The sequence below is a fragment of the Budorcas taxicolor genome, chromosome 8 (genome assembly GCF_023091745.1).
Source record: "Budorcas taxicolor isolate Tak-1 chromosome 8, Takin1.1, whole genome shotgun sequence".
Lineage (NCBI taxonomy): Eukaryota > Metazoa > Chordata > Mammalia > Artiodactyla > Bovidae > Budorcas > Budorcas taxicolor.
Genome location: NC_068917.1, coordinates 10,608,322 through 10,631,547, shown reverse-complemented (window position 1 = coordinate 10,631,547; position 23,226 = coordinate 10,608,322). Strand labels below are relative to the sequence as shown.

At 51.6% G+C, this 23,226-nt stretch overlaps 1 protein-coding gene across 5 annotated transcripts; it reads right to left on the bottom strand.

The window, feature by feature from the left end:
• Positions 1 to 1,669: 1,669 nt before the first annotated feature.
• Positions 1,670 to 22,918, bottom strand: CTSB (cathepsin B). Of its 5 annotated transcripts, XM_052644672.1 has the most exons (11): positions 15,438 to 15,478; positions 13,381 to 13,466; positions 10,124 to 10,274; positions 9,397 to 9,482; positions 8,380 to 8,494; positions 6,457 to 6,575; positions 5,562 to 5,647; positions 5,123 to 5,266; positions 4,626 to 4,742; positions 3,391 to 3,519; positions 1,670 to 2,789 (listed from the first exon to the last, which is right to left on the bottom strand). In XM_052644672.1, the coding sequence occupies exons 3-11, from the start codon at positions 10,247 to 10,249 to the stop codon at positions 2,704 to 2,706; spliced, it is 1,008 nt and encodes a 335-aa protein (XP_052500632.1). In that variant the 5' UTR covers positions 10,250 to 10,274; positions 13,381 to 13,466; positions 15,438 to 15,478; the 3' UTR covers positions 1,670 to 2,703. The 5 variants fall into 5 exon arrangements, with proteins under 5 accessions (XP_052500632.1, XP_052500633.1, XP_052500636.1 ...); XM_052644673.1 differs by lacking the exons at positions 13,381 to 13,466; positions 15,438 to 15,478 and adding an exon at positions 22,783 to 22,918; XM_052644676.1 differs by lacking the exons at positions 13,381 to 13,466; positions 15,438 to 15,478 and adding an exon at positions 22,424 to 22,567.
• Between the last annotated feature and the right edge of the window lie 308 nt (positions 22,919 to 23,226).

Here is a 23,226-nt window from a genome sequence, read left to right as displayed (position 1 = left end):
GTTCATGGGGTCACAAAGAGTTGGACACGACCGAGTGACTGAACTGAAGCTTTCTCAGGAGACCTGGGGAGGTGCCTCAACCTGCATTTTTAACAGGTCCCCTGTCAGTCTTAACTGCAGACTCGGGTCTGGCCCCAAATTCTCCATGTCTTAGAACCTTGGAGATGGCAATGCTGCCGGCCGATGGGCCAGTCCTGAGTAGCAGGGCTCTTCAGTGTAGTGTTCTGATGCATGCTCTGAGTGGGATAGACTGATCGACCTTTGCTCCCACTTCTAACAAAAATATGCCCTCCTCCACTTGAAGAATGAAAAGGCACTATCACTCCCAACTGTCCCTTTGCTTGGAGGCACCCAAGAAAAAGTGAGCCGAGGTGACAAGGTGGTATCAGTGTGGCAATTTTTTTACTGAAGTAGTGACATCAATCCCAATCCTAAATGCTTTTTGTTTCCTATCAACGATTCCTTAGGCCGAGCATGAAGATGCCCTAAGGTCCATTTTGGTCCACTTAGTGCATCTCTGCTAGCTTCTGGGTAAGGACGGAGGTGCCGGTGGGTACATAGCATGGATTGGAGAAAGTAGGAAATGGGATTATTCAACTCAAGTTTAGGGCTGGGTAGAAAATGTTAGAACCGAGGTTATGCATGTTTCCCAGTTGAAATTGTACAAATAATGCAATGATATATTTACAGCTTTAAACCTCATTAAACATTCCATAAGTACTGGGTTCCACCAGTTTTTCCTACAGTGTTAACGAGAAGTTTAAGAGCTTGCATGAGGTAGTTCTGATCCTAACTTCTGAGGCACATCCAAAGTCCAACCTCCCTGCTTCTCAGAAGAGCACTGGTCCAGCCCCCAGTCATGGAAGGGAAGTGAGCTGTGGTATCAACAGGCCAGTGATGGCGGTGATGGCGGGAGAGGGGTGGATGTTGCCAATTCTAATGGCCTCCTGATCCCTCAAGAACGAGTCCTTCCTTTGTGTATGTATGTTCCTGTGATGTTGGGAAAGATTGGGGGCAGGAGAAGAGGACGACAGGAGATGGTTGGGTGGCATCACCAACTCAATGGACATGAGTTTGGGTAACCTCCGGGAGTTGGTGATGGACAGGGAGGCCTGGCGTGCTGCGGTTCATGGGGTCGCAGAGAGTCGGGACACGACTGAACTGAAACTGTTCCTGCGTGTTATCTAGGACAACGCAAAAGAATACAAAGGAATATGTAATAAAAAAAAAACTTATTTGGCTGCACTGGATCTTAGTTGCAGCATGTGGGATCTAGTTGCCTGCAGGGACTGAATTGGGCCCCTGCACTGGGAACACGGTCTCAGTCACTGCGCCACCAGGGAACTCCAGAAATAAATAATTCTTAACCAGCAATGTAAATCCAAGAGACCAGGAGCTCATAAAACTACACGTGGACTCGGCCTCCACTCAGTTCCAACGCTGGAGGGCCCCAGGACGCTGGCCTTGTAGAAGGACTGGTTATACCACCAGTACACCACGCCTGCAGGACTCCTCAGGTCACTGCTGGTGTATGGTTGGTAAAAGAGAGGTAAGCATTCTTCCCTTAATAAAATAGGGACAGAGCTGCTTAATCAACAGAAGAGGGCTGATGAGAATAACAGGAAAATAAGAGATGAGGCACCATGGTTTGAAAGTACAGCAGCAGCAATGTAGTTAAAATTAGGTGTTTATTTTGTTCCATTCAACTGAGGCAAGACATTCCTGGTTAGAGGTTCAAGGGCACCCAGATTCATGGGAACACGATTCTTTCTAGGGGATGAGGAGAGACAGCAGCTAGAAGTCCACAGACAGTGACACACAACCTTGGAGATGCCACCAGAATGCAGACTTCACACGGAAGGAGAGGCTTTTTATTGGCAGCCATTCCTTGTGTTTAACAGGGTGAAGCAGTGATTGTGAAAGGTACAAGCTGGCTTCCTGCCAAACTAGTTTCGCTGTGGATTAGAGGGCAGCAAGGTCAGTCAAGTCACAACCGCCTAGTTTGAAGGAGACAATCCATACTAGTACAGCTCTTCCATCTCATTCACATGATTAGCCGAGGTGCACAAAAAGAAAACTTAAAAAGGATCACAGCAAGGATGGGACCAGAGAGGGTGAGCCATGCTGCGAAGCTCGACAGATGCAGGAGACCTGGGAGAACAATAGGGCTTTCTCCAAAGGGCTGCCCCACTGTCTCTTCTCAGATCTGTCCTACTCCAGATCCAGAAAGCTGCCTGCTTGTGCAGGGACCTAACTAGGAACTCTTGCTTTCCACTCTCGGAAATTACAAACCCTTCAAGGTCTTGCTCCCTGGTGATGCAGAGGGGGTGGGGGGCAATACAGAAGTGGTCAGGGCAGAAGCAGGGGCAGCAGGCACTACACAGTTCGTCTGCAGGGAAAGGTCCGCCCTGCTGCGGCAGTGGCTTGTGTGTCTGTGTGTTTGTGTTGGGGCAGCAGTCTGTCCCTGGGCAGGCCTGGCTGTGTGTCCTTAGAAGACAGACCCGATGGCAGACACACAGCTTGGCCCAACCCAGTCTTCTTCAGACCCTGCCTAAAATCCCTTGTATCTTATCATAATTCAAAAAATAAAAGATATCCTAACACCCCCCCCACCCCTCCACCTCAGCCCCAGTCCAAGTGGCTGTATTTAGGGGAAAACTGGCCCTGGGTCAGCAGACAGACCCCTCACGCAGATCAGATCTTCTAGTACTGATGAGTGCACGGCATTCCAGCCACAATTTCCGACTCGATTCCACAGTGGTCCTGTCCTCTGAGGATTTTGAAAAAGCCTGGAAAGCAGGAGTAAGACGCATTTAGTCTGCTTGGATTGTGACCTTTGCCGACATACCTAGCGTGCATGCTCAGTCATGTTTGACTCTGTGATCCCATGGACTATAGCCCACCAGGCTCATCTGTGCATGAGATTTCCCAGGCAAGAATACTCGAGTGGGTTGCCATTCCCTTCTCCAAGGGATCTTCCCGACCCAGGGATCAAAACCACATCTCCTGTGTCTCCTGAATCAGCAGGCGAATTCTTTACCACTGAGCCACCTGGGAAGCCACAGACCCACCCCTGAAAGACGGGGGAATGGAAGTCACGAACCAGCCCCAAAGCTGTCACCAACTGGCACACAAGGTGATCAGCGGGCTTCCACTTAACCTCCCACTCAGTCCTGTATCAGATTTCTGGACGGTATGGCCCCCTGCCCCCTGCACCTGTTGCCCTGAGGAACCAGGATGAGCACAGCTGGCTTGAGGCTATGCCCCCATCCACACACCTCTTGGGATCAGAGGCTGCCCTTGTGGCAAGGGGAAGCCCCAGCACAGCTGGTGGACACGATGCCCACTGTGCCCTGGCTTGGGTGCCCTCTTAGCGGGCACTGTGCTCACCTTTGTCACCCCAATCAGTGTTCCAGGAGTTGCCGACCAGCCAGTAGGGGGTGTCGTTCTCCACTCCCCAGCCTAGGATGCGGATGGCGTGGCCTCCCATTATCTCTCCGGAGACGTGCTGGTACACCCCTGAAGGGGAGGACAAGGCCCTTCAGGCTCAGCCTGGGCACCGCTGGTCTCCCACAGCAGCCCACCTGCTCAGCTGGCCAACCCCACAAAGGACAGATGGAGCCAGGGGAAAGGACGGGCCCTGGTGTTTCATGGGAAGACTCCAGGGATTCCCATAACATCTGGGAATTATTTAAATATATTTTTGAAAGCCCAGCACACTTGAACATGGGAGATAAATATTAAGATGGAGTTCAATACAATGTGCTTGTTGGCTGCCTTTTAAGTTAGAAACTCTGACACATTAAAATATCAACGATTTTTTTTTACATACTAGGACTCCATGCAATGACTTGTCAAAGGCATTCTGTGGCTTAAGAGTTTTAAATTGCTAATCTGGGGCACACCATGCAGACTGGGTGCTAAGGAAGAGGGCTGGGCTGGCAGCTGCAAGTCTGACTGATGGGAAGAGATACCCGCTAAGGTGCTCAGAGGACCACCAGGTTACTGATGAATGACTGTCCAATCGGAAATGTGTTCTCTTTTATAACACTGTGGAAGTTAAGAATTGCCAGGTTTAACATTTTTTTCTCACCAGGCAACTTGGTCTTTTTTTTTTTTTTTTCAAATGACTGGAGAGCTTTGAGTTTTTGAACAAGCAGAATACAAAATGAGACAGAAGTCCTCAGCACAGACTGTTTGTCTGGAACGGGGGATTTCTAAGACAGCTCTTGGGTGGGGACCATCCTGCCCCCTTCCCCCTTTGAGTCCCCACAGGAAGATGCTCCCTGTTTCCTCACCCACTAGGGACTGGGCACAAGGCTAAGACTTTGTCAAGACAAAGATGACAGAGGAAGTCACTCAGTGCAGACACAGGAAACCTGCGGACGTGCTGGGGAAGTGATGGAGCTGGAGAGATGGGGCCAGCGGCTCCAGGAGCAGAAAGTAGGAGACGCTTGGGAGGAGCAGGTGTTGGCCATGGAGAGGGCGGGTGCGAGGGGCTGAGAGAGTGGCCAGCAGCATGCGGTACTGCTGGAGGCCCAGCGCACCCCCAGGACGTCCTGCAAGCCAGGAACCCGTACCTGCCTCCCCGGGTGCCGTCAGTGGGGTTGTGGGGGGATACACACCAGACTTGTATAGCAGGAAGTCCGAGTACACAGAGAAGGCCCCCTCGACTGGGCCATTTTTGTAGATCTCTGCCATGATCTCCTTCTCGTTGCTGGAGACGCTGTAGGAACTGCATCCTGCGAAGAAACCAACCAAGTGGGGCAGGAGCCTCCGGCAGGGGGTCAGCCACTCCACGATTCATGGGGTTCCAGCAGGCAGGACCTTGGTGTGTGTGCACACCCGCATGCGTGCACAGTAAGCATGAGGCCCTGGAAGCAGGGCAGGAGCAGAAGGCTCCTAGGCCAGATTACTCCCCCGTGACTGAGGGCTTTGGTCTCTTCCTTCCGAGACTGAGGGTCTAAGACTCTGTTCAGGGTGGAGACACGCAGAGAACACTGTGCTGCTCCCTCCCATCAAAGAGGCACTAACCGCATCGCTTCTCCTGACCTATGACTCCAGTGCCTGGCCTCCTTCAGCTTTCCTGGGCCCAGGGGCGGGGGTCGCCCATCCCACTTACCAAAATGCTTGTCGTCTTTGTAGGATGGGCTGTAGCCAGGCTCACAGATCTTGCTGCACTTGGGGGTGTCCCCCTCACCGGTGCACGGGGGCCGGGAGCCGTTCACATGGTGCTCACAGGGAGGGATGGAGTACGGTCTGCAACCTGGGGGGCCAAGGAGAAAGGTGGGTGTCAGCAGGAAGCCCCTCAGAGGCCAGAGAGAAGAATCAGGGCGATAGCTCATGAGAACAGAAGTCACCCAGGGCCTGTGGCGCCAACACCGCCCTCTTCCAGTTGCTGACTCTGTACACAGAGCTGCCCTGTCTTCTACCTGAGTTTTCAGCCCAGCGTTCAATGTACCCTCAACCCTGATCTTCACTTAATCGGAGAAAATGAGAGCACTATTACTCCTGCTTATAAAATCCATCTGGCTGGATGGGATTTAAAGGCAGACACTCACCTACATGCGAGTCATAGAGGCCCCCGGACACTAAGCCTTTCTTTGTCCAGAAGTTCCAGGCTCCAGAGGGGAAGCCGCCGTTACAGCTGAGAAAAGAGCCACTCATTAAACAGCGTGAGGATTGTCCTGGCTGCTCCCAGACCACCACCCACTGCACCCATCACCACCTCAGCAGCTGGCCTGTCGGTTCTCCCAGATCCCCAAAATTCCCCAATTCTCCTCTTCATAGTCACTTCCTGCTGGGAATCACCCAGGACTGCCCACAAAGTACTTTCATAATCAGAAATACTTTCTGAATCATGTGCTCACCAGGAGGCTGTGTCTTCTCTCTGGACAGGGGTTCTCAAAGGGCAGCACATGATAATCCCTGGGGCTATGTTACAAATACCAATTCCAGGGATTTCACTGCTGTGGGCTGACACCTACACACTCCCTTTTTACTTTCTTTTCAGGCCCCAGGTTTTTCTAATCTGCAGCCACATCGGAGAACCACTGTTGCAAAACCAAGACCAGAACTGGCAGAAAACAGGGAGCTGTGTCCCTTTATCTAGGAATCCATCAAACCTCAGTTACAGAGAAGAAGACAGGCCCCAAGCTGTTCCCCGAGGAAAAGGAAAGGAGAAGAAGCACAATAAAACCCAGAAACTAAACCAGGAACATCTGTTTTCCCCCGATCCAGCCCCAGTCCAGCCCTGTGGGGGCCCAGCCTGGTTTCAGGAGCCTCCTAAAAGCAGTATCTCCCAGGGCTGGCTTCCAGATGCCCTGGGGCCCCATTGTGTCTTGGTAGAGACATCGTCCTGCCCGAGGGAGTATCATGCCTGTCCCCTACAGGGAGCCCTCCAGTCCACGTCTACCCACAGGTCTCCTGGGGAAGCTCCCAGGGGCTCCGGCTCACCCGTCCCCACACTCGCTGCCACAGCAGGTCAGCATGTCCTCAGCAGACACCTCCACATTGACACGCCCCTTGCTGTGGATGCAGATCCGGTCAGAGATGGCTTCCACAGCCCCGAACGCCTGCAGGAACAAGGCCCCCCGAGGTGAGCCCCACTCCGCGCTGCGGTCCCTCCAGCCCGCACCCAGGAGACCACAGCTGACACCTCGGGCCTTTCTGGTGGCTTGTTTCCCTCAAGGCAGCTGGGGGTCCTGGGGCTCAAGCTGGGCTTTAAAGCAAGAGACCAGTTCATCCCAGACCTCTATCTGGGCATTCTCAAACATGCAGTTTTTGGATTTTTAACATAAAAGTATGGCTTGCACAAAGGACAAATACTGTTATGATGCCACTTACATGAGGTACCCAGACTAGTTAATATCATAAGAGCTCCCCTCCCCAAAATAAAAAAGTCAGGGGTGGAGTGTACGCCTGTTAGCATAACTGATGCCATCCTGGGACCCTACAGTGTCTCTGGTCCTTCTGCTGATATACCTTGACTGCACGATGCAGTGAATCACTTCTATGTCATCAAAGCCTTTAGTATTTAACAGATTTGTTTCATAATCATTAGGACCATGTAGCCTCTACGTTCTGTTAGTCCCCAAACAATGATGAAAACTGACATAATGCCTAGTTACCATTCATGAATCTTGACTTAAGAATGTACTTCCCATTTTCAAGCTTCTAACTACCCACCCCCATACCCTAGGTTAGCTATAAAAGTCCAGAGGCTCCTCAGTGGTGTGGAGTGCAGCTGCAAATGCTTCTGGACTCTTGCCCCCACTCATATCCCCCATCCTGACCCTACCCTGTGAGTCACTCTATAATAAACTGATTCACTGATTTAAAAAAAAAAACAGAAAAATCATAGCACAGGGAACTTTACTAAGTGCTCTGTGGTGACCTAAATCAGAAGGAAATCCAAAAATCGGCGAGTATATGTAGCTGATTCACTTTGCTGTACAGTGAAAACTAACACAACCTTGTAAAGCAATTCTGTGTATGTGTGTTCAGTCGTGTCCAACTCCTTGCAACCCCATAGACTGTAGCCCGCCAGACTCCTCTGTCCTGGGATTCTCCTGTCCCTGAGATTCTCCAGGCAAGAATACTGGAGTGGGTAGCCATTTCCTTCTCCAGTGGAGCTTCTTGACCCAGGGATTGATGGGTCTCCCACACTGCAGGCAGATTCTTTATTGTCTGAGCCATCACTCCAACAAAAATTAAAAGAAAAAAAATAAAAGTCATGAGAAACAGAAAGTAGAAGAGTGGTGGCTGGGGGACTGGTGGAGGCGAGCAGGAGTTTCTGTCTTGTGGGGATGGAGTCTCAGCTCTCCAAGGTGACGGGTTCTGTGGACGCAGGTGGTGATGGCTGCACAGCAACGGGAATGAACCCAGTGCCACGGGCTGGCACACTGAATGACTGAGATAGTGACATCTGTATCACATATTTTACCCACACAAGCACAGTTAAGACAGCTCACTGACACAGATACACTGCTACTTCATGAAGCAGTGCGTGCATGCTAAGTCGCTTTAGTCGTGTCCAACTCTGTGTGACATTTGGACTGTAGCCAGGCAGAGCAGGGGTCAAAGCTAATGGTGTCTGCTGATGGCCCACGGCAGGGTGTTCAACAGAAATCAAAACTGCTTCACAACCCATATGTGGGGCACGCCTTGTACAGGACACTCTGCCTGTCAATTCTTCCACCTGGTCCTGCAATGATTCACGACCGCCAGGGATTTTTCTTTTACACTAGGGGAGACTGAGCCTCGAGAAGTTTATGTGACTTGCCTAGACTCAACCTGTCAAACCTTAGGTCCCCTGGTTGATCCCACCCTTCCTCAGCCCCTCGCCCCAACCCTCCCTTCTGGCCAGCAGGGCCTCACCCAGCAGGAGCCACAGGATCCCTGGTCTCTGATCTCTTTGATGGTTGGGCAGTTTGGCCACTGTTCCCGGGCATCGAAGCTGTCAGGCAGAACCATATCTGCAGCAAATGCATCTCTGAAAAACGAAAGGTCTCCATCTCAAGTAGTCATCTTACAGTCCGCACCCCCAACCCTGTGGCCTGGGCTGTCACTTTGCAGGGAGAAGCATGAAGATGTGTGGAGGGGGCCATGTGCAAGGACCATGGGCAAGGACACCCCTTGGAATTTTATTAAATTTTTTCTTTGTTTTGCTGCGCCATGCTGCATGCAGGATGTTGGTTCCCCAACCAGGGATTGAAACCATGCCCTCAGGAGTGATAGCATGGAGTCCTAACCTCTGCACCGCCAGGGAACTTCCCACTTGGAGCTTGATGAAAACAAAACTGGGTTCTACTCCTCCAAATAACCTACCATTCTGTATACTTCTGCCTAAACTTATTTTATGCAGATTTTTAAAGGGTTTTAACCTCAGGGTCCAGATAATTACATCTCTTGCTTTCCCCACGCTACCCTAAATCAAACATCTGCCAGATGTTCGTCATTTTTCAAACATCTTCACAACAATGGTCCCATCACTTAACTATCCCAGCCTCACAGATTTTTCTAATGCTTCCTTCAAGGAAGTATCTGCGTGAAAATGCAGACTTTTCCAGAAAAATAAAACATTAATGGCAGATCACATGGTTTTTTTCAGGTTTTCCTTATTCAAGACCATTCAGACCGGAGGCCTTGCCCTCTGCAGCTGGGACACCTGAGAAGCACAGGAGGAAACTCTGGTGCTGGGAGGGGGCCCTGTGCCTCAGGCAGGGTCCCTGAAGCTCAGGGCGGGGGGCGGGGGGGGGGGGGCGGCGCGAGTGAGGCCTCTGGATGCCAGGGAAGCCTTCCTGTCTCCTCCTTGCCCCTGTGCCAAGCATAATCTCTGCCCACATGGCAGCAGTCCTGGTGCAGCCAGGTGCCTACCCGGGAGCGGGTACGCACCTCTGGGGCAGCTTGGGCCCGCCCAGGATGGCACCACACAGCTTCTTCACGTAGCTCAGGTCCACGTTGTAGAAGTTGTGTCCAGCCTGGAAAAGAGCCCCACCCAGAGCAGTCACCCACCAACCTGGGGGGGCTGGGGGTGTGGCATGTGCACACCACCCACACAGGGCCTGACAAGGCCAGGGGTCCCCTCAACCCCATAGAGCAAGCGTGCTGGGGCACTGCTTCAGAATGATGTCTCTCCCCCCACAATTCATGTTGAAACCTAACCCCACTGTGATGCTGTTACCCAGTGGGGGCCTTCAGAGATGATCGGGTCATGAGGGTGTAGTGCCCTTTTATAAGGAGACCCCAGGGATCAAGCTTGCTCCTCAGGCCAGGTAAGGACACAAGAAGTCACCACTTGCCACCTAGGAAAGGACCCCGACCAGAACCTGGCCACGCCAGCACCCTAATCACATCACCCCAGCTATGAGCTCCACGGGAGCTGGTTTACCCCCTCATGCAGCTGCACACACTCGTACTCATACTCTCACACACACAGACAACACACACACACACACACACACACACACACACACACGGAAGGGGACAGGGCAGTGGGCACGGGCCTACGCAAGCCAGGACCATGAATCAGATCAGCTGTCCAGGACACACCAGCCCCTGGGCCACAGCTGCAGCCCCTCCCTCAGGAGTCAGAACACACAGCGGGGGGCCCCCAGCCCACCTTCCAAGTGGTGTTTTGCTTGTTAACATAGTTGACCATCTCATCAGACAGAGGTGGGAAATGCAGGCTGCTCCGGGCACTGGTCAGCACCAGCAGGCAACTGAGGGTGGCCAAGAGCTGCCACATTTTGAAAACTGGATCGGAGATTCACCTGGAGAGGAAAGTACACAAGACATCAGTATGTTTCTTCCTTCAGTTCAAGTGCTCGACACACACAAGGCATCACCTCAGCATGCACTGTTCCGGGGGCCTCGTCCCATCCTCTCTCCGCCGTCTGTCCCCTCATGCTCCTTGGTTTCCCCTTCTAGAACCAGGGTGTCGGCAGAGTGCCTGCAGGGACCTTGGCACCTGTGGGCTCTCATGCCTTGTCTCAGAGTCCCAGCCCGTGCTCACAGCACACAGGACTGCACGACGGACTGAATGTGTCCCCTGCCCACAAATTCAAGTTGCAATCCTACCCCAGAAGGTGATGGTGTTAGGAGGTGGGGCCTTTGGGGGAATGGTAAGGTCATGAGGGTGGAGCCCCTATGATCCTACCCCAGAAGGTGATGGTGTAAGGAGGTGGGGCCTTTGGGGGAATGATAAGGTCATGAGGGTGGAGCCCCTATGAGTGGGATTAGTGCCCTGATTATAAAAAAGATGCTACAGAGCTCCCTTGCTTCTTCCTCCATGTGAGGACACAGGGCAGTCTGACCAGGCAGGGTGACCTCAGTGGACCACACTGGCCCCTGATCTTGGACTCCCAGTCTCCAGAACTGAGAGCAGTAAGTTTGTCTGGAAGCCACTGTCTGTGGCATTCTGCTGCAGCTACCTGAATGGCTAAGAGAGACTGTGTGGTCCAGGAACACAAGACAGCAAGCCAAGGAAGGGCTGTGCCATACGCATAGGCCCCACCGATGTGGGCAGGACACCGTGCCACTTAAGTCACCAAAGGGCCAGGTAAGGGCTCACCGTCTGAAATGGTGCTGGTCACTGCATGGTTTGTGAACCAACTATCTCATGAGCTATGAGGCTGGGGCAAAGGCAGCCTGCTGTCTGTCAGAACCTACCCCAGGGCCCAGGTGACAAGCAGTGCCAACAAGTCCACCCCAAACAAACAGATAAAGCCGAATCTTCAGGCAAAGTCAAGTCCACGGCCCCTGCTGCTGCGGCCAACCTGCCTCGCCACGCACTACTGGAGCAACGTTTGGGACTGTTCTCAGGTTTGAGCTCCCAAAGAGTAAACACCTTCCCCTGTGATCACGTCTCAACTGGAAGCCCAGTGAGAGAGAAAAAAGGAGACCGAAGATAAATCTCACGAGCCACATTTTGAACACACAAGCAAACACAAGTCCACCTCCAGCTCCGCATGCCTTTCTCGAGAGCTGTGGCCTAGAGCTGGTTTAGCCGGTGGCACAGGTCTCCTGGGACTGCCTGTGGTTTTTCCAGTCGGACGAGGACTGTGCTTCAGAGACGGGGCTCCCGAGAAGGCAAGCCATCCCATTACCACTACGGCCTCAGATCCTGGACTGGCCTGCAGGTCAAGAGACAGGCGAGTTCTAGCTAGGCCTCTGAGTCACTCTTAGGCAAGAGGCTCTGATGAGAGCAAGAAATATGACCCAGGTGCCACAGCACCGCCGGGCCTGGGGAGATGCCCTCTCAGTGAGTGTGCGTGTGTGTGTGTGACGTGGGTGACAGCGCTGAACACGCTGCCTCCCACACAGTGAATTATATTTAAGCAAAAACAAATCTAAATTTATCTGTTGCTTAAGCAACAAGCCACTGGGAAGAATCCATGTGTGAGGCTGGCCAGGCAGTTCTAGAAAACAGCAGTGACGGAGGCCTGAACCCCTGGGGTGGCAAAGGTATGATAAACCCTGGGGGACGCCAGCTCAGGAAGGGGTCCATCAATACAACAGGCCACTTGGAGGCATAGCCTGTGTGTGGCAGAGGCAGGGGAGGAAACACACATCTCAGTGGATGGTGTTTGCACACCTGGTTGTGCATTTACAAAAAGGAAAAACAATAAGACTGAATCTTTACCCTCAAGTTCTTACACACACACACAAATGCTACATGGGACAAAGATCTTGCATAAAAACACAGAAGTTGTGTGAGAAAATAAGCACACTTTAAAAAAGTTAGTATTGGGACTACCCTGGTGGCTCAGGGATAAGGAATCTGCCTGCCAACGCGGGAGACGCAGGTTCAATCCCTGATCTGGGAAGATCCCATATGCCTCAGAGCAACCAAGCCCGTGTGCCCCAACTACTGAGCCTTCGCCCTAGAGCCCGGGGACTGCAAATGCTGAGCCCATGTGCCACAGCTAGAGAGTAGCCCCTGCTTGCCAAAACAAAAGAAAGCAGAGACCCAGCAGAGCCAAAAATAAGATAATCTTTAAGGTTGTCAAAACAAGCATAATATTGGAGTGAGGAATGCCTAAGATTGACATGAAACAGAGCCCTTAAGGGGAAAATGTTCGATTACATGAAAGTAAAGCCTCCCTTCTAGAAAAAAAATAAAATAAAATAAAATAAATAAAAAAACAAAAAACAAACTGACAGACAAAAAACAGCCCTTACATATACTTAAGGCTTTGTTTCCCTAATAAGCAAAGGACCCAAAATCAGAATAGAAGCAGCATAACAGAAAACCAGCCAAAGGATATACACAGTTCATGTACAGAAAAAGAGCTACAGAAGGCCAACAGATATTTAAAGATGCTCATCGAAGAGATATTTATCTTCCACCACACTGGCAGAAGCTGCAGTGTGATCATTTTCCACTGGGGTTAAGAGGTGGGGAATCAGATGCTGCTGCTGCTGTTTACCCATCGGTAGGTACCGCCCAGCCTCTATCAGCTCTTCAGTCCACACACCCTTTGACTCAGCAATCTGAGCTTTAGAAATGTATCCCACAAGCCTCAAAACATCAAGACACCGGTACATGGGTATTCACTAAACATTCTTGGTGTTCACAGAAGACCAAAAAGAAAGCATCTGTAACAGTAGCTGTTAAGTTGTGGTAAATGGTTAAATAATGAACTACAAAAGCAGCCATTAAGAAATGAACCTGTGGAAGTGAACCACGTTGTACTGATAATAATATATATGTGTGTGTGTGTGTGTGTGTATATATATACCCACACATACAGTAAGTGAAAGAAAGCAAAGAGCAGGTGAGTCATGGCAAGTGTGAGCCCTCAACCCACGTACATGTTTATTCCTGTCACTACATGCAAAATGTCAAGAAAACCATACTCACACATAACTGCTTACATGCGCTATAGGTGTGCATGCTCAGTCGTGTCCAACTCCGAGACCCCACAGACTGCAGCCCGCCAGGCTCCTCTGTCCATGGGACTCTTCAAGCAAGAATACTGGAGTCTGTTGCCATTTCCTCCTCCAGGGGATCTTCCCAACCCAAGGATCAAACCCAGAGCCCCCAAGTCTCCAACACTGGCAGGCAGATTCTTTACCACTGAGCCACTAGGAAGCCCACATTCACTATAGAGCCTTCCCTCTTTTTTTTTTTTTATTATTTTTTCTGGAGTGAACATGCTATATGCTAAGTTTTGTTCCTGTAGGAAGAATAATACTGGTGCTACCAAAGCCCGAAAGCCGCCCAACTGAAAGAACATGTTCTGATGAGGCCCGAGATGCATTTCCAGTCAGAGGCCTTCCCTCCAGTGACTTTCGCTCAAAACGCTTACCCTTCCCATGCTCACTGACTCACAGGAAGGCTGCTGCTCACATGACCCCGAGTCAGGGAGTCTCCAAATTGTCAGGAAATATTTCACTGTACACGCATGGGCCAGGAGGGACAAAGGAGCTCTCCAGGGCTTCTTTTTAAAAGGCTTCTGAGCAGAGAAGGAGGAGGTTCCTATCGACACCGGTACATGGGTATTCACTAAACATTCTTGGTGTTCACAGAAGACCAAAAAGAAAGCATCTGTAACAGTAACTGTTAAGTTGTGGTAAATGGTTAAATAATGAACTACAAAAGCAGCCATTAAGAAATGAACCTGTGGAAGTGAACCACATTGTACTGATAATAACATATATATGTGTGTGTGTGTGTGTGTGTGTGTGTGTGTGTGTGTGTATATACACACAGTAAGTGAAAGAAAGCAAAGGAGCAGGTGAGTCATGGCAAGTGTGAGCCTGACTTACACTTGTCATCTCAACGCTGCCCTGAGCAGATGTGTGTGCTCCCCGCGTGCAGACCCACCCCTGCAGCTGGAAGCCCGGCCGACAGGCCCATGAGAATCGTAGCTGGAAGGGTCGCCACCCTCGGCCCTCACTGGGCCCCCAGGAAACCAGAGGCCATCCTCGTGAATGCTCCCTGTGTGTCAAAGCGGAGTGTCCCCAGGACCCCTGGGGGCTTAGCCAGCTGCTCAGTGTGCAGAATGGGGTGCTTCCATGCAAGCCGGATCACGTGTAAGATTTCTCTGGTTTCCTGGTGGCAGGGAATGTGGGCAGCTCCCAGCCTGGGCCCAGGATCCCACCCTGCTTTCCTGCTCTATGGGTCCTACTCCCTGGCTCCTATCAACTGTTCTCCCAGCTCAACCCCGGCCTCAGTGAGAACGAGACCCGTGAACCTGGGGATCGCAGCAAAGCACGAACCACCGGCCCAACTCGCCCGCGGGGGCGGCAGCATCACATAAGAGCATCTGGGTTGCAGTTCAAGGATGAGCTCCAAGCGTGTAGTCCGGAGACCTGGATTCCACTTACTTCCTAAGTGTGCACCTGCCTTCACTTAGCCTCAGTGTCACCACCTGTAAAATGGGGCTAATGACCACTCGTGTCCCCCAGTGGAAGTCCAGAGTGAGAGGAGGGTGCCTGCCACAGTCAGAAGGCAAACAAAGCCTCCTCCCTCTTCTCTTCTCTCCTTTCTCCATTCACAGCCCGTGCCAGACAAGCCCAGTTCGCACAAACCCACCTACCTACATCCACGTCACAAAGAGCCCGACATTAAAACAGGTGTTAACTGCAGCTGACCTTCCAGTGGGCCTCCCTTTCTGGCCGTCCCGAAGCTACTGAGATCCCAGAGAATATGGAGTCAAGTTTCTCCTCCCAAGGGGACAGACCGATGGCCAGGGCAGTGGCAACTGCATTCCAGCGGGTGCTGGCCTCCGCAGACACCGTGAACAAGGGACAAACTACGCACAAACCGCTGGAGGCCCAAGCTGTGCTGTTAGCCGGTGTCATGGCCTCAGCACGAAACACAGCCAGTTTTCACTTCCCCTCTTTCGGGCAAACATTTCCCTTTTCTCATTCTGTGGGGGTATTTTTTCCCCCTTAAAAACCGGGGAGAAAGAATAGAAAGTCCTTACTTTGAGGCAAGAGGGCTCCCATACAGGATTACGACACCTGCAAGTCACAAGACCACGTCAGGGTGTGGACGGAGCAGAAGCAGCTGTGGGCAGATGTGAGTTCCAACCCTCGGTCAGCTGACTTCCTGGGAAGACAGATCACAGGCTCCGCTACGCCCTCTGGCCCTTTTCCAAGCTAATCTCTAGCATTTAAAAATAAGAGCTGCCTCATGTCTCCGCTCCAGACCCCTAGAGCACTTTTGTGTCCAGCCTCCCCCAAGAGCACAGCTGCTCGCCACACCTCCCTGCCGCCAGCTATGGGCTCCGTGGACTGGGGATCAGGAAGGAAGGAAGGGACAGAACACAGGAGTCCTGACATCCCAGGGACATGTAGCCAAGCCTGATTTTTTGTTTATTTTTTAATTTAGTTTTATTTTTGTTGGTGTTGAAATGCATGAAGTCATTTATTCATGATTACAGCTGTGCAAACAGCTGAGCAAATAGCCATCCCAGGGCTTACAGAAGCACCCTCTGCCCTGGGTTCCTCCATGAGAATGGGGAGCTGGTGGAGTTGGAGGTACACAAAAATGTTGATAGAACACAGGCCTTTAGAACAAGAGCCCAGGCTCAATTTTTTAAACAGCTTTCTTATATGGTTAAGAGCTCTCTGCAGACTGGATTCTAAATCCTAAGGAGGCAAGACATATATACCTGAAATTTCCAAATTGGCCACCTGCAATCCACCGGCTAATCCAGAAAAAGATGGATGCATGTCCAACCAGCCTTTCATCTGGTCCTGTGCTCTTCCTTATCCCTTGCTGTTGTTTTGTCTCTAAGTCGTGTCTGACTCTTTGCAAACCCAAGGACTGTAGCCCTCCAGAATTCTCTGTCCATGGGATTTCCCAGGCAAGAATACTGGAGTGGGTTGCCGTTTCCCTCTCTAGGAGATCTTGCCAACCCGGGGATCAAACCCCTGTCTCCTGCATTAGCAGGCAGATTCTTTACCACTGAGCCACCAGGAAAGCGCCCTATCCACTGCTGCCACTCAAATACTGTTGACACTTGGCTTTCACAGTTGGCTTAAAAGAACTGAGTGCCTACATTCTGCCAATAGCTACAAATTGAGGCTGTTTCTTATGCAGCAGAATGGCTCTAGGTAGGGGTAAGGTAGGAGGTTTGGAGGGTTGTGAACATTCAGTTGGACCATGTTAGAGCTCCTGTTTCTTTCTCTTCCACAAAGACCACTCCTGCCTCTCGCTGTCGCCATGAGCACTTGTACCCTTGAAGCTGGGGCCATTTCAGGGCACCCACACAAAACTAGGCACCCCTTCGTGTCCCCTGGATGCCAGCTGCTCACCGACACCTCCATGCTGGAGCAGTAAGCACCTTGACTTCAAATGGGCTCTCATTGAACTGAAGGACACCTGGGCCCCCTCCTCTCTGAATCTGAATCATAGCCTCCATGTGGTCTTTCTGTTGGATGTCTTGGTTCCTAACAGAAATGTGTTCAGCTGCTTTGAATTCAAACTGGAGCTCAGTAACAACCTAGAAGGGTGAGATGGGGAGGGAGGTGGGAGGGAGGTTCAGGTGGGAGGGGACATGGGTAAACCTATGGCTGATTTATGCTGATGTTTGGTAGAAACCAACGCAATACTGTAAAGCAATCATCCTTCAATTAGAAATAAATACATTAAAAAAAAAAAAAAAGCAAGCAGAAAGGGTTGCCGGTCTTCATCCTCAGCGCTAAAGAGATAGATAGCCGGACATGAGCTGGTTATCTGGCCCCTACAGCCAGGCCCCCTGCAGCTGAATGCCCCCAAGCAAGTGCTGCGAGACCCAGAAAAGGCATCTACCGCCTCACTGCAGGCTCCACGAGATCCAGGAGCCGTGAGAGGGATCCCACCACCCTCACCCACCTAAGCTCTTTAGGACACTCATGGGGACTCACCCTGCTCCCCATCTGCCAATCATCTGCCCGGAATGAGTGACTAATTCCCGCCAAGTTCTGCAGTGTGGCTTCCTCAAGCTGCTCTCCCCTGGTGCCTGGAAACCGCGTGGCTGCAGTGCCCACAAATGGAACATCACTTAACACACTATTGGCCAAAGACGCATCATGGTCACGGGTGTCAGTTTCTGCAAAAATTCCCCAGTCAGCAACGTGTTAAGATCAGTCACAACAGCTCGCACCCTACAAAGAGAAGAAAAATACTAGCCTAGGGCCAAAAGGGGCTTTCAAGAATCCACCCGCCAATGCAGGTTCGATTCCTGGCTTAGGAAGACCCCCTGGAGGAGGAAATGGCAACATACTCCACTATTTTTGCCTGGGAAATCCTATGGACAGAGGAGCCTGGTGGGCTATAGTTCATGGGGTTGCAAAGAGTTTGGACACGACTGAGCCACTAACCAACAGGCCTAAAAAAATGGACCCCCAGGAAGGTCCTTGGCAGTCAAAAAATGTTTTTTTTTGAAAAGCAAGACCATCTGGGCAAGGTTCTGGAAAGTTGTAGAAGCTTTTGCTTGCCAGCTTGCTCCCAGACTCAGATGCTGACTTACTGAGATGCTGAAGGGGTCACTTCGTCCCCACTCGGTCTCAGTCAATAAAACAGGCATGCTGCCTGGATTCTGAAGGACCTTGAGGCCACTTTATAAAAGCTTTCAGAAATCCTTGAAGATTCAGATGAGATTAGTGTTCCAAGCCTCTCCAGCCAGCAGGAACACAGCAGCTCCCTAATTTAACTCGAGGCTAGATGACATCTCCCTGCTGGCTGGGCACCGGGGTCACAGAAACATAAGCAGAAAGGCAGGCAGCAGAAAGGCCTCACCTCTCTTCTGTGGTCCTGGTTTCCCTGCCTGGGCCCCTGAGAAGATACATGCCCCTCATCAGGGTGCCGCCTGGCTCGGAGCAGACAGCCCTACAGCCACGCAGGAAAACAGTGTCTCAGGGACCACGTGAGACAGTTTCTCATGCAACACATCTGCCTGTGCACAGGCCGGTTAACTCCTCCCTCCCCAGGGTAATTCCTTCTGTCCTCAAACGTACCCCAGTGGGCAGCGGTGGGGTGGGGGGAATCAAGATCTTCCTCAAATGATGGTTTGCGTGTGTGCCTGCATGCTCAGTTGCTCAACTGTGCTCGACTCTTTTGACCCCCTGGACTGTAGCCCACCAGGCTCCTCTGTCCATGGGATTCTCCAGGCAAGAATACTGGAGTGGGTTGCCATTTCCTCCTCCAGGAGATCCTCCTGACCCAGGGAACAAACCAGTGTCTCCTGCATTGACGAGTGGATTCTTTACAACTGCACCACCAGGTGAGCCCAAGTGATGGTTTATTTTGCTCTTAACCAGCAGAACATAACACCCCCTAAATATCTGCAGAATTAAGTAGAGGCAGAAGGGGCGGGGGCTGGAGGCTCCCCGTGGATGTGTGACAAAGCCTCAACCCTAATGAACATATCTTGCCCAACTCCAGGTCAGCAGGTCATGGAGAAGCCCAGCCTCGCTGGGTCTCTTGGCAGAATAGCTGGTCTCACTGCACTCTATACAGAGTCCTTTCACAATCTAGATATTTGCCTCATCCTCCTTCCTGTACCCTTGCTGGTAATTCTAGGTTATCCTGATGGCCACACTGAGTGAGTTACTGGCCAGGTAAGAGACATGTAACCACAGTCAGACTGCAGGCACATCCCTCCTAGCACCCAGCATTCATAACACAGTAACGCTGGAAAAGGACCCCTGGTCCCGATTAAGGCTTTTGTTTCCCAGGTGAGGGGACCTGGAGCTTGAGAAAAGACTGAGAGCAAGCTCTGGATGGTGTACCTGGATGGGGACAGAACTGCCAAGAAATGGAACTGTAGAGATTTCTCCACAATCATCTGGGTGACGTGCCCCCCCATCCTGTCACAAACCTGCAGGTGCCTCAGTTTTCTCATCTGTAAAGTGGAAGATTCAGACTGCTAGTACCCCGAACCCACACGTGTCCTCAAAGTTAAAAAAACCAGAGAATATTACCTAACTGAAGACAAGTCCAGATGCCTAGCTTAGGATCAAAAGAAACTTTCTTAAGTTTCAGCTGTTGACAAACATACTAAAACCCACAAATTACCACTGATCAACAACAAAAATAAAAAAACCTCATCAACAATTTCCTAGGGCAAAGAATTATACTGGAATGCCCAACCATGCAAATTAAAACAAGGACAGCTTTTCAAACACATCAGATGGGCAGAAATCAAAATCTGGCAATACCTAGTGTTGGTAAATATGAGGAACAAGAACCCTCAAGGACCTGAGACTACGTTGGTGAAACTTCAGTGGGCAGCACTGACATCTAGAAAACAGATGGTGCACACACCTCAGGACCGAGCACCTTCCCGACTTCTGCTTCTCCCCCAGAGAAACCCGTGCAACTGTCTGACAGACTGGATTCTGTAGCCTTGTGAGGACAGTGAAAAAGCAAAACCCACCTAACTGTCCCTCAGGACAGAAATACACTGTGCGTTTAGAATGAATTAACTGGGTCTGTATGGATCAATGTAAATCAATATCACAGACACCACTGGAAAAGGATACATGTGGTATAATTAAAGTCATATGCATTTCAATAACATTATTCATAAATTGACACAGATACAAGGATTAAAAGAACAATAAGGGGATTAAAAAAAAAATCATGCAGGAAAATTAGAAAAAGAGCAGGGACATTCCTGGCGGTCCAGTGATTAAGACTTCGCCTTCCAATGCAAGGCGGTAGGGATTTGAGATTCTTGGTTGGTTGGGGAGCTAAGATCCCACATACCTAAGTGGCCCAAAAGCCAAAGCATAAAACAGAAGCAATGTTGTAACAAACTCAATAAAGACTTTAAAAATGGTCCACATCAAAAAAAAAAAAAAGAGAGAGACAGAGAGGAGAGAAAGCAGATAGGAGTTACAATGTCCCTTAGGAACTAGACACAGACTTGCAGAAAAGAAGCTGAAAGTTGCTGCCTGCAGAGCGGGCCTGTGACCAGGAGGGAAGGCCCTGACTCCACCACCCACCCTCCTCCCCACCCAGACACACAAGGCTGAGACAAGGAAGCTGTGGGTAGGGCAGAAAGCAGGTGGGGATGAGGCTTGGGCTTTAAAAAGAGACTGAAGCCAAATATTTATATGACGTTTGATCCCTAGATCCCCCTCCTACCCAAACTAGGGTAGAAGGTGAACATATCAGCCATGGAGGGACTCACGAGTCATTTCTCAAGCACCTGGCTTAAGCAGCTCTGGAGTGGGCCCTAAGTGTTAACCAAGAAAGATGAAGACCCAGGGCACTGAGTGTAAACCAAGAAAAATGAAGACCCAGGACCAGGGGCAGAGTGACAACTGCCTCCTAATACCCAGTGAGTCCAACATACACCTGCATGTTGCTCAGCTAGATCCATCAACCTGCTGTCAACCCCGACCACCCTACACACAAGACTGAACTCTATCAAGGTGCCCGATCTCAATGCTCCTTGACCTACAAAAACTTCACATTTCATACAGTTCAACCTCTCATATTTCCAATACTTTCCTTCTGCCAAACTGTCAAAAACAAACAAACATTGTGGGTTCTCATCCCGAAACATTTCAGTCCTTCTCTCCCAAGGACAGGGATATTCAACACAATCACAACTCATCACCACATTTAAGAAAACCACCCAACCAACTTTCCCAAGTTCACCTGAAAGCACTCTTCCTTCACTCCCCAATGCAGCTGCCAGTGGAAACAAAAGAAATCTTAAGCCCTAAAAGGCATGCAACTTCCTACTCCCAACTCCCAAGGCCAGCAGTCGGGGAAACAGCCAGTCCATAAGGAGGGCCTCAGCTCAAGCTGAGTCAGCAACACAAGGGCAGGTGCCTCCTGAAGACAAAGGGCTTCCACCTTCCGAAAAAGGGCTGTCCTGACCCAGCGGCAGCAGAGGTAATTGGAATCAGGGCTCTTGTCTGGTCCAAGCTGCCTCCCCCTGGGCCTGTGAAACCCCCAGATAAGGGATCTGCACCTTTCCACTTGGCAGCACCCCAGCTCTAGGACAGATGCCCCTAAGAGATTTGAGTGAATCCAGGGCACCTTCTTCGGGAAAGCCACAGAGTGGGGCAGCCCAACCTGTTTCTTCACAAAGCTTAAGGGTTACCATTACCAGCGCCAACAGGAAACAATCTTCCATGAAGTTAGCAACGTTATGAGAGAAGAAAAGGAAAGTAGCCTTTAACCAATCCAGACACACCGCTAAGGCTCTTTGTCTTATCACCCTGCATCTAAAGATTCAACTAGATGGATGTACCTTGGCAGATATGCCCCTAGTGAAGGTGCCTGAAGGGTTGTTTTTCCAAGGTAACCAAAGGTGCTAGGTCTCCCTTTGAACCCCATGCCCCTCCAACTGGGTATGAGTCTCAGAGGGATATGGGGCCTATCCTTCTCTCTGTGTCTGCCTATTGGCTTCCTCAGTGCCTGGGGAAGGGGTAGACCAAGGCCCATAAAGAAAGCAAATCCAATTCACATCTACCAGAACGGCCTGGCTGACTCCCAAATTCAGTCACCTCACAATGCTCCCTCTCCCAGACCTCCAGAGTCATCAGCGGAGGGGCAGGCGATGCCCCAGGGACTCTGCCCTGCATTCCCGCTCCCACAGCACCCTGGGCCCAAGCCTGACTCCCTTCCTTAGCAGTGCAGGGTTGGGGCCGCCATTCCACTCCCCTCACACTCCCAGGGAAGAGGCTGGCACCCCGGGCCCTAAAGCCCCCTGTCCTCCCTCTGCTTAGCTTCTCCTCCCTCCATGTGTGGATTTAACTCTTCCTGTGGGTCCCACCCCGTTCCACCCAGTTCCAGGTTCCTGTTTCCCAGTTCCTGTCTTTTGGGGTGCCTGGAATTATGTGACTGTGTGCAGAAAGTTGCCCAGGAAAATCATTTACAGAAAGAAAACAACTAAGACAGATGTTGATAGTATTTCCTATCAATTCAGCGATCTTCTAAGAAAACCGAGGAACAGAAGCTCACAAGGGGCTGGGGAGCCAGGCTGAGGTTTTCCAAAGTCAGCGGGGATCCAGGCCAAGCTCTTCCTCGCAGACTCCTCCCTCGGGTCCGCCGGCAAACTCCCCGCCTCCGGCTCTGGAGACGGCGGACCGTGGGGTCGGGTGACCCGGCCCGGGGTCCGAACAGCGCCCGAGATGGGGCACGAGCTTCCCGGACTGGCAGTGCAGTCCGGCCGCCCGCGCGCAGAGCTTGCTTTTTTCATCACAACCACGTCCGGGAGGGCGCGATGCCGCTCGGTTCGCCTGGCTGCGACTCCCCGAGGGTCCCCGCTTCCAACGGCCCGGGACGCGGGCTTCGGCATCCCCTCGCCCGCCCGCACTCACCGCGCTCCGCCGCCGCCGCCGAGGGCCTGGGCCTGCAGCCTGAGTGTCCGCGGAGCCGCGGAGGCTGGTGCCTGAGCAGCCGCCGTAGCTTCCCGCAGCCGCCCGCGAGCTAAGTACAGCGCCGGGCCCCGCCCCGTGCCCGGCTGACTCGCCACGTGACCACGCACTCCCCGCCCCTCCTGGAGCGCCACGTGTCCTCCCGCGCCCCGCCTCGCTGGGGTTCTGCTTATACCCGGCGTATCTCCAGGCACCTGCTCGTCGGGGGGCCCGGGAGCAGGGTTTCTGAGTTCCTCCTGTCTACCCCCGGCGCACTGGGACCCTTAGCAGAGAAGAAGGGGACTGCAGGCGGCCCTCGGGGCCTCACCCCGCCTGGCGAAATTCCCCGGGGCCGCCCTGGACAGGACGCAGCGTATCAAAGCCTCGATCCCTACTTGTGGGAATAGG

Excerpts from the sequence above, each read along its gene's own strand:
- CTSB (XM_052644673.1), bottom strand. The coding sequence starts at position 10,249 with ATGTGGCAGCTCTTGGCCACCCTCAGTTGCCTGCTGGTGCTGACCAGT. Across the intron at positions 6,576-8,379 it reads GATCCTGTGGCTCCTGCTGG|GCGTTCGGGGCTGTGGAAGC; the intron begins GTGAGGCCCTGC and ends TTGTTCCTGCAG. Across the intron at positions 5,267-5,561 it reads CCTCTATGACTCGCATGTAG|GTTGCAGACCGTACTCCATC; the intron begins GTGAGTGTCTGC and ends TTGGCCCCCCAG.